At 34.2% G+C, this 12,509-nt stretch overlaps 1 protein-coding gene across 1 annotated transcript in view; it reads right to left on the reverse strand.

Annotated features, from left to right (window-relative positions):
• LOC111089630 (transmembrane and TPR repeat-containing protein CG4050-like) overlaps window positions 1-9,584 on the reverse strand; it is an 18,101-nt gene extending 8,517 nt beyond the window's left edge. The window contains exons 1-3 of the mRNA XM_022402488.1: window positions 9,515-9,584; window positions 8,555-8,641; window positions 7,056-7,129 (exon numbers count right to left, since the gene is read on the reverse strand). Coding sequence (XP_022258196.1) covers window positions 7,056-7,129; window positions 8,555-8,641; window positions 9,515-9,568 — 215 coding nt within the window. The 5' untranslated portion in view covers window positions 9,569-9,584. The remainder of the gene's footprint in view (window positions 1-7,055; window positions 7,130-8,554; window positions 8,642-9,514) is intronic.
• Between the last annotated feature and the right edge of the window lie 2,925 nt (window positions 9,585-12,509).

A 12,509-nucleotide genomic window follows, 5' to 3' on the forward strand; every position in this document is an offset into this window, starting at 1 on the left:
CATCTTGTTTCTATCTACTTTGATCTTAAAAAGGGTTATGACACTAATTGGAGATATGGTATTTTTCATGGAGTTTCGAACATGAGGTTTATTTAGCAGCAGCTTCAGACTGCTCTCACTCATTTGTAGGGGTGGACCACAGCAAATGGTTTCACCTTCTCTTCCTCTAAGATCATTTACATTCACTTTTGCCACCAACAGGGCTTACATCCTGATCCTGAGCTCCATCGCAGGTCACAATTGCCCATGTGTTACTTTCGTGTCGTTGTAACGAATGTGAGCAGTGGAACCATTTTAGTGTTTACCCCTGATGTTGGATGGTGTCATTGGCGATGGTGACACTGTCCAGCTTCAGTGCGTTTTTAGATTTTTGGCAGATTATATGCCTTTTTAATTCTGTTTAAGTTTTTTACCTGATTTTCGGGCTTTGTTAAGTTTTAACTTGATATATTTTTACATTTTATAGTTTTTCTGCTGATAGTTTTACCGGTTGTTTGGCACAGATAGCCCAGTAGCGTTGCACCAAAAAATGTCAATCGAACAACCAAAATTTTAAGGCAACACAAGCACAATGCTGCCATCAATCCCACCAAGATGAGAGTTTTATGAAGGGGAAGAATTTTTATTCAACCCCTCGCACATGCTAACATGGATTGCCTATATTCCGCATGGAACTCTACACCACCAGTTACTCGAAACCCTCCAAGATCTAAAACACACCTTTTTTCTGACACCAACCAGTCCACCTCTCCTAAAGAAATACTTTCCACACTTCTCAAAATATTAAACTATGCTATCCATGCCATCCATCGCATTCGTTCCAGAACCACGGGGCTACCAATTCACTTCATGAGGATTGTCATTTTGTCCAAAACCACAGCAGATCATCTACTAACTAATAGCCAATAGACCACTGGAGCCAAGGATCTCACCACCATCCGCTGACATAAACAAGCCAGACCACACAGTCAAGATTACCCAAGCCACAACAGTCAGGAAACAAATACAGCAATCACCACAGGTCATAAACAAATACACCCAGACAACTTCAGTCAAAAAGCTATCACATAAAAGACCAGACGTCATAGACAAGCTCACCCAGAGTCCACCAGCCAAGAAGCATTTACAGAACACACATACAGCCCAAACCCAAATGTCACAGATCACCAAGTCTAATACTTGAACATCCACAGACAGCCTTCCAACTTCCAGCCAAGAGTTTCAGACACGCATCATCCAAAAAGATAGAAAACTACAGACAGACGAAGAATCTTTAACTTCCATAGATTTCTACGATCATCAACCAAGCAGTCCCAGTCACCCTGCACCCCATGACCGAGGCTTTTAACCCCTTTCAACCGATGGACGTCTACCAGCAAGCCAAGCTACTTTTATAATAGACACCATGTAACAGACTCTGATGACAACTACGACCAAGCTTTTCCGAGCTTGACTTCCACTTTTCATCTTTCAAGTAGATTTTAATAGTTTTTTATGTTATCAACAGGTTCTAGTAACCCCTTGTTTTTTTCCCATCACCTTTTTTCTGAGCACAGTCAGGGTAAATTTATTCGGCGCCCTGGTCGTAAAAGTGGGTTTTTCGAGACACTCCCGTTTCCTCCCACAACAAAATTTTCCCCTTGGGATTTTGGATCCTTTGATACCAGCCCTGAAAGGAACCGTTCACTAAATTTAAAAGAACTAATAAAGGAATCAAAATAAAAATAATTGTTAGACTCTAATGAATAAGGTTAACTATTTTAATCACCATTGCAGATTTCACTTTATGAAATGTGATATCTAACTCAAGCCTTAGTTTTAAAACAATTTTTAAGTTAACTCAAGGTTTATTAATTTTATTTTATACTTAATTTCTATTTTACCATCTTTCGTTTACAGATCAGGAATAACATTGAAACTGTATGCTTTCGTCACAGCCTTAGTCTATATCCTCGTCTACCCCACGTTTTATATTACAGCACTTCGAGCCTTTTTTTCTTTACAGCGACTTCCTGTTTTCAGTTTGCGATATTCACGGCTTTCCCGGATATTTTGAGGCTTTTTATTAGTCACGCTTAATGCATACACCAGCCAAGCCAATCACGAATTTTTGAGGCAAGCCACTCAATATGTTGTGCTCAAAATGCTTGCATCATATTGTTACGACAGCGGAAGTCGCGCGACGCTGGGAGTATGCGCTGGAGTTCTAGAAAGATCGAGGAACCTGTCGAAGTAGCAGATAGAGAGATTGAAGATAATAGACACAGTTAATCGAGTCAGTGAGCGGTAGTGACCGTAAGTAAAGTGCGTGAATCGTTGTGAATTAAAGCGTGTGTTTAAGTTAAAGTGACTGTGGAAATTAAGTGTATTGCAAAGTTGTATTGAGAAAGAATAAACCAGTTTTATTTAAGAAAGGACTTGTGTCGCTAAAGTTTCTTCGGAAAGAAATTATACGGGAAATTAACTAACGACCAGAGACGTAACAATATATTTTATTTTCCGAAACAAGTCGCTGACCAGGGGGCTTTCCCAATGATACCTGAAATCGTTGACAAGGCTAGACATGACACACACACGCAACACGAAAAAGTCCATCCATATTTCGAAACACTATTACATTACGATGTTAAAATCCGTAATGGACTAATTAAGAGGAGCGTGGATAAAAGCGTGATTTTTAACATGAAAGTTAGTCCTGTTGGTTTCAATGCTTCGCCAGTCTTTGGTGTTTAGCATATGATAGAGTGCGCGGTAAATTTAACCATACCTTCTTTAACAGTATCATTAAACATTGTACTGCGCGTTAGTTTAATTTAAAACGATTCTAAAAATATCAGGTTTTACAAGTTCATCTGATACTGCTGTCAAAGCATCAGAAAACGTCAGGGTTCACAATAAATTCGTCTAATAATGTTGTAATACTGCACTCAAAAAGAACATCAGGCTACAAGATACAATAATCTAATAATGAGGAAACGTCACTGTTTCCCGAAATATTCTTTTAATTATGTTGCAATAACATCAGAAAAGATTAGGCTTCACGATACATTAAGCTAATAATGTAACAATATCCGAAAACATGACGCTTCGCGATACAGTAATCTAACAATCTAGTAACAATATCAGAAAAGATCAGGCTTCACGATACATTAAACTAATAATGTAACAATATCCGAAAACATGACGCTTCGCGATACAGTAATCTAACAATCTAGTAACAATATCAGAAAAGATCAGGCTTCATGATACATTAAACTAATAATGTAACAATATCCGAAAACATGACGCTTCGCGATACAGTAATCTAACAATCACGTATAATATTGTTACGTCTCTGGTCGTTTGTTAATTACTCGTAAAAATTCTTTCCGAAGAACTTCAGCGATACAAGTCCTTTCTCAAACAAAACTGGTTTATTCTTTCTCAATTCAATATTGCAATACACTTAATTTCCACAGTCACTTTAACTTAAACACACGCCATAATTTACAACGAACGATTCACAAATTTTACCGCGCTTGATTCAATTGTCCGTCTCTAACTCTGCCTGTCTCAATTCAATAACTATTGCCGTCACTTTATTTACCGGCTTATATACTAAATAGAGAGCGTCTGGAGAACACTTGAGGCTTCACGAACGGACATGATCTTTCTACAATCTCATGACGTGTTACCAGCGTCACGTGACTTCCGCTGTCGTAACAATATAAATAAATGATCAGGCTTCATGATGCATTAATCTTCAATCATGTACAGTTTCAGAAAGCATCAAACTTCACGATACATTAACCTAATAACGTTGTAACAATATCGAAAAACAGCAGGCATTCGTTTAGCAATTAAACAGCTGTGTTAATATTATCTGGTAGTAGTTGCACTAATGTTTTGAAAGTAGCTATGACGACGTTTCACTGAAAAATACATTTTTTGATGTTTCATTAATATAGTCATATTGATTTGTTATGAAACAGTTTTACCGAAGTAATTGTATAAATGCTGCTGTGTTAACATATATGAACTGAACCTAAAAGTATATGGGCTTTTTACTAATCTGTATATGGCTAAAGAGCTAGTGCTTCGCGCTGTAGATAGTAAGGTCCAAGGTATGATCCCTCAGAATAAGCTCCGCACTTTCAGTGGTGAAGGGCTCATAAAAGTGACAGCCAATCCTATTATTCGGTTACGAATAACTGTGTAAACGACGAGCGCTGCTTACTGATTGCCATGCCTTTTATCGACAATTCAAAATTATGGACGGCTACCCCCGAATCTCGTCCAACTCACAATTATAATCTTATCAAATCCTGTTTTCTCTCAGCTTTTGTGAAAATTACGATAATAATTATATCAATGGACTGATATTATACCGGTGAAACGTTTTATACAATGAAGTTTTGTAAGAATTGAAGAAATTCAAACAGTCCTTAAAAACCGAATATGATATATTGATGGACGTCTGTGATTATGAAAGGTTTTTCCTGTTTTAACGAAAAACAAGGTAAACTTAATATAATCTTAGCGGACTGATAGAATACTTCAAGGAACTATCCGCCTTCTGGTGCCACTCAATTTTAAACTTAAATCGTTTCTGAATTAAGCTATGTTTTCTGTTATATAACCAACGTTTGTAATAAAAACGAACGTCTTTCATTAACGGAGACTCTAAATTAAAAAATCAACAAATATCATTCCAGTTTTGTTGTCTATACATCTAAGATATTCGTAACGGACTGATAGAGCACTTCACGGAACTATCCGCCTTTTGGTGCCACTCTATTCTACTACGAGTGTATTATAGAAATATAAAACACCGTCATCAAGCCTAATTTTCATCACGTACTTTACGATAATAAGTATTACTTTAAAATGTACAGCGTTAAGTAGGAGGGCGGAGACAGATGTTCTTCAAATAAGCTTTATATGGCTTTAGGTATGAGCCATTAGTTAGCATCAATTTTGTGTAAATACACTCCTCTTAACTATTTCGTAGTGAAAGAGTATTTACTATTATCTTGTTTTCATTATGTAGAAGTGAGCTAAAACATATGCTGTAATAAATATACACTGAGTTCTTTTCGACATCAGTAGTTGTGTTACTATTTCATGACAGCAGTAAACTCGGTCTTTAGTAGTTGAAACAGGATGGAAATGTAAACGTCAATGATCTTGAAACCTTGGTTGCACTCAAATGTTGATTGGAATACACAGATATAAAACGTTTTGGTTCTATCTTATAATGTGCATTACTGTCAAGTTCAAGATTACATTAAAATGTTCTTACACTGCTGTCAAGTTCAAGATTACATTAAAATGTTCTTACTCTCCTGTCAAGTTCAACATTACATTAAAACGGTCTTACACTACTGTTAAGTTCAAGATTACATTAAAATGTTCTTACTCTACTGTCAAGTTCAACATTACATTAAAACGTTCTTACTCTACTGTCAAGTTCAACATTACATTAAAACGTTCTTACTCTACTGTCAAGTTCAAGATTACATTAAAATGTTCTTACACTGCTGTCAAGTTCAACATTACATTAAAACGTTCTTACTCTACTGTCAAGTTCAAGATTACATTAAAATGTTCTTACACTGCTGTCAAGTTCAAGATTACATTAAAATGTTCTTACTTTACTGTCAAGTTCAACATTACATTAAAATGTTCTTGCACTTCTGTCAAGTTGAACATGGCATTAAAATATTCTCACATTTCTGTCAAGTTGAACAGTACATTAAAACGTTCTTACTCTCCTGTCAAGTTCAACATTACATTAAAACGGTCTTACACTACTGTTAAGTTCAACATTACATTAAAATGTTCTTGCACTTCTGTCAAGTTGAACATGGCATTAAAATGTTCTTACACTACTGTCAAGTTCAACATTACTTAAAAATGTTCTTACACTACTGTCAAGTTCAACATTACATTAAAATGTTCTTACACTTCTGTCAAGTTCAATATGACATTAATATAGTCTAAGCTAGATATCTAATATATAAAGTTCCACTTTACATTTAAACAATTGCTATAAAAGTAATTCAAGTAACAGGTTATTTTATTATTTCCTTTACTAAAACAAGCGATGTTACATTAGTGCCAGACGACTTTCAGATGGTACTTAGACTTCCGTTACAACAACGAGCTAAGTTAGATTAGTGCCAAACGACTTTCAGATGGTCATTGGATTTCCATTACCACAACGTGCGATGCTAGATTAGTGCCAGACGACTTTCAGATGGTACTTAGACTTCCGTTACTAAAACAAGCGATGTTAGAGTAGTGCCAGACGACTTTCAGATGGTACTTAGACTTCCGTTACTAAAACAAGCGATGTTAGAGTAGTGCCAGACGACTTTCGAATGGTACTTAGACTTCCGTTACTACAACAAGCGATGTTAGATTAGTGCCAGACGACTTTCGAATGGTACTTAGACTTCCGTTACTAAAACAAGCGATGTTAGAGTAGTGCCAGACGACTTTCGAATGGTACTTAGACTTCCGTTACTAAAACAAGCGACGTTAGAGTAGTGTCAGACGACTTTCGAATGGTACTTAGACTTCCGTTACTACAACAAGCGATGTTAGATTAATGCCAGACGACTTTCGAATGGTACTTAGACTTCGGTTACTACAACAATCGATGCTAGATTAGTGCCAGACGACTTTCAGATGGTACTTAGGGACCTTCACCAAAGGACTTAAGTCTATATATTATACATAAAACAGTGCGTGTTACGGTTTGTTGTATACTTAAAGCACTCCCAACACGTTACAAATACACAAGCGTTACGAAAAGTATTTTTGTTCACTGTGAGACGTGGAAACCCGTGCTGACTGAATAGAATATTACGTAGAAAACCACATCTACTCTTTACAAACTGGAAATATGTGTTTAATCGAATAAAACATCACAAAATTATATAATAAACATAATAAGTGAGATCGGAAAACTTAAATAATCTTTATGTAAGAACATAGAATATTAATCGTACGGAAGGAAAATCATTTTATATTAATATGACTTTAAAACATTACGTATACGGTCATACAACCTTCTGTTCACCTCGTCATTTGTCGTCTGCTTGTTCCCGCCTTGCAATAACATCGCCATGTTGAAAAGAGCTTCCTGAAAAATTATATTAATCTCTACATTTAATTTCTAAAGATCAAATGTCTGCAATTCCAGCAATGAAGCACAAAGGCTAATCACAGAAATATCATGTTGTCAAAATTAAATTTAACTTTTGTATTTGATTCTATGCCACATATCTTTGATAATAACATTTGCGATATTGTATTCTGCTTTTGTGCATGCTGCTACATTTTGTATTTTAAGAAAGTGTTTTAAAGTTCTGTTCGATTTGACTTTACGCAAAGCTACACGAGGCTATCTGCGATATACATCCCTAGGTCTCTTAAATAAATAATCTTAGCTAGTATTTGGATTCTTCTACAACTTCAACCATTTGAAGAGTTCTGACTTTGTGTTTATATTACGTTCCACAGTCTTGTTAAACCAAATGTTCATACCTCGTGACGGTATTCTGTTTTATAACATCTTTGTTAAACTAAACGTTCTTACCCCGTGTCCATGTTGTGTTTAATAGCTTTGTTAAACACAACGTTCTTACACAGAAGAGTAAATGTTTTTACCTTGTAACCTAATTCTGATGTATAACATCTTTGTTAAATCAAACGTTCTTACATAGTGTTGATGTTGTGTTTAATAGCTTTGTTAAACCAAATGTTTTTACCTTGTAACCTAATTCTGTTTTATAATATCTTTGTTAAACCAAGTGGTCTTACCTTATGTCCATGTTGTGTTTAATAGGTTTGTTAAATCAAACGTTCTTACATAGTGTTGATGTTGTGTTTAATAGCTTTGTTAAACCAAATGTTTTTACCTTGTAACCTAATTCTGTATTATAATATATTTGTTAAACCAAGTGGTCTTACCTTATGTCCATGTTGTGTTTAATAGGTTTGTTAAATCAAACGTTCTTACATAGTGTTGATGTTGTGTTTAATAGCTTTGTTAAACCAAATGTTTTTACCTTGTAACCTAATTCTGTATTATAATATATTTGTTAAACCAAGTGGTCTTACCTTATGTCCATGTTGTGTTTAATAGGTTTGTTAAACCAAATGTTTTTACCTTGTAACCTAATTCTGTTTTTTAACACCTTTGTTAAACAAAACGTTCTTACACAGTGTTGATGTTGTGTTTAATAGCTTTGTTAAACCAAATGTTTTTACCTTGTAACCTAATTCTGTTTTATAATAGATTTGTTAAACCAAGTGTTCTTACTTAGTGTTCATATTGTGTTTCATAGCTTTGTTAAATCAAGTGTTTTTACCTGGTGTCCATATTTTATTTAACAGCTTTGTTAAACCAAGTGTTCTCAGTTGATGTTTGGACTCTATTGTCGGTGCTAGTTTGTGTTATGAGTTTAAGCTGCGTTCAACCATATTTGATTATTTTGATTTGTCCATATTTATTAACTTTTGAATTCAGGTTTTTAGTCCTAATTCCAAAGTGTTGTTGACTTACCTTATGTTCTGGTTCAAGCTCTAAAGCTCTGTTGAATAGTGTTAAAGCTTCTTTCCTCCTTCTTTGGTCCATCAATACGACGCCAAGCTATAATGAAATATATATTTTTAAAGTAAATATTTTTACTCAATATAAACGTTACAATAACTAAATAATTGCTAATGGGAGGAGTTCAGCAAAATTATAAACAGAAATAAAAAATGTTAAAAAAGCGTGTATTTCGCGCAATGAAAAAAACGATCAATGTAGAAAGTAAATTTGTATTATTTTATGTAAAAAAGGAAGAGTATTTGTTGTTATAAAATGTCACTATCTCAAAACAAACTTGCAAAAGCGAATAATTCTTCATGATGAGTTATTTATAAAATCACGTGAGAAACAGTGTTTAAAAATATGGTTCAGTGTGTTGTTTAAATTTTTGTTCATTTTATCTTTATCACTTTGTAGTACTAGTTAACATAGGCCCTCTTGAGGGTTCAAATATTTTAACCACTCGCACCATTATACAGTAGTGTGTTGTCTGTCAATCAGCCAATACGCACTAAAACGACGTTACGTAAGGGACGCTTAAAGTTCTAATTTGTACTGCCATGACTTCAGTAAAACGTGCGCATGCTATGGAACAAAGAAGAATTGTGTATTCTGTAGGCTACGTAGCATGACATACGAACTTCATAATACCATTCTAGAACAACTGAATTCTAGTACTAGTCAACGTAACACCACACTGAAACACTTAAATTGTAATATTAGTTGACGTAACACTTCTACTGTAGTACTAATTGACGTAACACCACTCTAAAACCCACTATACTTCTAGCTGACGTAATATCACTCTCAAACACTTACATTGTACTAGTCAACATAACACCACTCACATACTAGTTGGTATAACCCTCTTCCCCTCTAAAGCACTAACGTTGTAGCATTAGCCGACCTACACTACTCTAGAGCACTTACATTGTAGTATAGATTGGGATTATTGGAGTCAATTCGTAGAGCTTGAACATACATGTCTTCAGCCTCTTTACTCCTGAAGAATTTGAAAGAGAAAAGATGTAGTAATTAACAACTTCAAACTGTTAAACTAGTTTAAGTTAATACTTATTATTAATTCAAATGTTTGGATTTAGCAGAAAAGGATTTATTTATGTTTTCGACTGAATTTAAATAAATGTTTAGAAATTCGAGAAACTATTATTTAAGCAGGTAGGTCCTAATAACTCTGATAGATGTCGCCACGTGCAACGATTGTGGTGAGGAAAGATTGGAACCTGTTAACTAAGAAATCACATAGGATCAAAAATTAGATGAATAACAAAGGCGCTTTGAGGATTAGCTTTAAGTACGTCTTGACATGGGTTGTTAAGTTGAATTACAGAGCCTGAATGCTATAATGTAAGAAAAATTATTATTTCAGTTTGGCATTATAATTCAAGCTTCCTAGAGATTTGATAATGTTTCACCCGTTTCTCTATGAACATGTCTTCCTGATAATGTTACCGGATTATCAAGTGCTTGTTTCAGTTTGACATTATAATTCAAGCTTCCTAGGGATTTGATAATGTTTCACCCGTTTCTCTATGAACATGTCTTCCTGATAATGTTACCGGATTATCAAGTGCTTGTTTCAGTTTGACATTATAATTCAAGCTTCCTAGGGATTTGATAATAATTCACCCATTTCTCTATGAACATGTCTTCCTCATAATGTTACCGGATTATCAAGTGCTTGTTTCAGTTTGGCATTATAATTCAAGCTTCCTAGAGATTTGATAATAATTCACCCATTTCTCTATGAACATGTCTTCCTCATAATGTTACCGGATTATCAAGTGCTTGTTTCAGTTTGGCATTATAATTCAAGCTTCCTAGAGATTTGATAATAATTCACCCATTTCTCTATGAACATGTCTTCCTCATAATGTTACCGGATTATCAAGTGCTTGTTTATTGTTAAACATAAAACTGAACAGTGGGCTATCTACACTGTAGCCACCTTACAGATCGAACCCCGAATCTTAGCGTTATCAGCTCTTAAAATCATCGCTGTGCGAAATTTCTAGTGTAATACCAGCATGAATATGTCTGGTTATTTGGGCTTACAAAAAATAAAAAACTCAGACACACGACCCTTCCCATGTTGACTGCTATCTTGTTTTTATGATGAAATTTCCCAAACAAATAATCCTTCTTAAGTTGTTTTTTTATGTACAGACGACAAAAATAAATTATATTCAAATTATTTTAATAAAACTTGATAACGCCTGAAATGTATTTTACAGATTACTCGCCAGTGGATTAAAAATGAGGTTTCATCCGATAGTGGTCTATAACCTATCCAACCTACGTTTTACATAAATACTTAAATAGTCGTTTGGCTTCTCGATTATATAGTAATTAAACCACTTGGCAATCTGAAATTCCGAATTAGGAAACCCTAACAGTGGTCCCGCAGTTTTTAATCATATTATTCAATCCATTCCACCTTAAATTATAAAATTTAACGTATGTTCAAGTTGAATATTTCACAGATTATAATATTATATTCAACTCACGGACAGTATTGTGGTTCACATTCTACATGAGATCACAGTGAATAATTCATGAGGAAAATACTAACTTCGTTGATTTATTATTCTATTTTTAAATGAATATAGTTTTGGGGGTTCATTTTCTTCCTCGGTGAATTCTTTTATTTGAAATAAACTCGCAAAGAAATTGTTTAAAACTCAACCGTATTTTACATAAAATGCTTTTATTAAAAAGAAAAACTGACACTTTCAATTTCGTTATTGCCATTCCTTATACTTATTTAATATAAAACGAAGTAAATTTTTTGCCTTCATAGTTAGATATGTACAAGATCAGACATAAATTAATCTGAACTGTTTAAACCTATAATATTACACCTTGCTTATTTAAGTAAATATAGACAAATGGTAGCTATTGCTGTTTGACTGTTTATAATTGATATTACGAAACAAAACTATTTCCATGTAATGAAATAGAGAACAAAAACAGGAAATAATTTCCACGACTATTGAAATTTGCCTATTATATTACAAACGTTTACGCTCTTTCAATTTATGTAAAAACTCACATTTGTTGCAAATATTTTAATTAAACTTTTACTTCTCTATTCATACATAACAAACCATCCAAAGTGAATAAATTCCCAACAGCGCCCTCTATCCAAGACGTGTAAATTCCTATCTTAATTTAAAATACACATTGTAAGAAAGTACACGTTATTATTGCAGAATTATTATACTGGGTGCGTTTGTTTGTTTTGCACAAAGCTGCACAACGGGCTATCTTTTCTCTGCCTACCTTGGGTATATAGAAATCAGATTTTTCGCGTTATAAGCCCTCAGACTTGTCGCTGAGCAACAGGGGAGGAGGCAGGTTGGATTTACAAGCATTCACGAGATATGTAAACAATTTTATAATCAGAATACAAACTAATATACTGTAACAACTATACAATATAAACACAGTAAAGGTATTATTTTCCTTCTTTATTTATGGTTTAAATATATACACTTCTATCTTTATGTTCTTAACTTAAGCTGTTTTATGGATTTCAATAAGTTCATTACCTGATAATGTAATAGAATATTATAGCTATTTCGATATATATCACATAATGCTGATGATGTAGGCTATATTTTCAGTTTTAATTAAATGTTAACTAGAGGACACATGAGGTTAAGATCTAGTAAATTTGACAAAGGGATAGATTAGTTATAAATACGAGAATCAGTGAAGAATTCACATTAGTTCGTAGAATGCTGTTCGGTCAATGAAATATTTAATGAGAAGTTTCCGCCTCTCTTCTGTTATGTAGTTATTTGGTTTACGTATTTGTTCAGCAAGCTAAGTTATTGTTGCGTCATCGAGATCACGTGACAATTCTCACGCCCTCTTGTTTCTAGAACTATCCCGTATCTTG

Source organism: Limulus polyphemus, unplaced genomic scaffold (genome assembly GCF_000517525.1).
Source record: "Limulus polyphemus unplaced genomic scaffold, Limulus_polyphemus-2.1.2 Scaffold6837, whole genome shotgun sequence".
In the NCBI taxonomy this organism is placed as follows: Eukaryota; Metazoa; Arthropoda; class Merostomata; order Xiphosura; family Limulidae; genus Limulus; species Limulus polyphemus.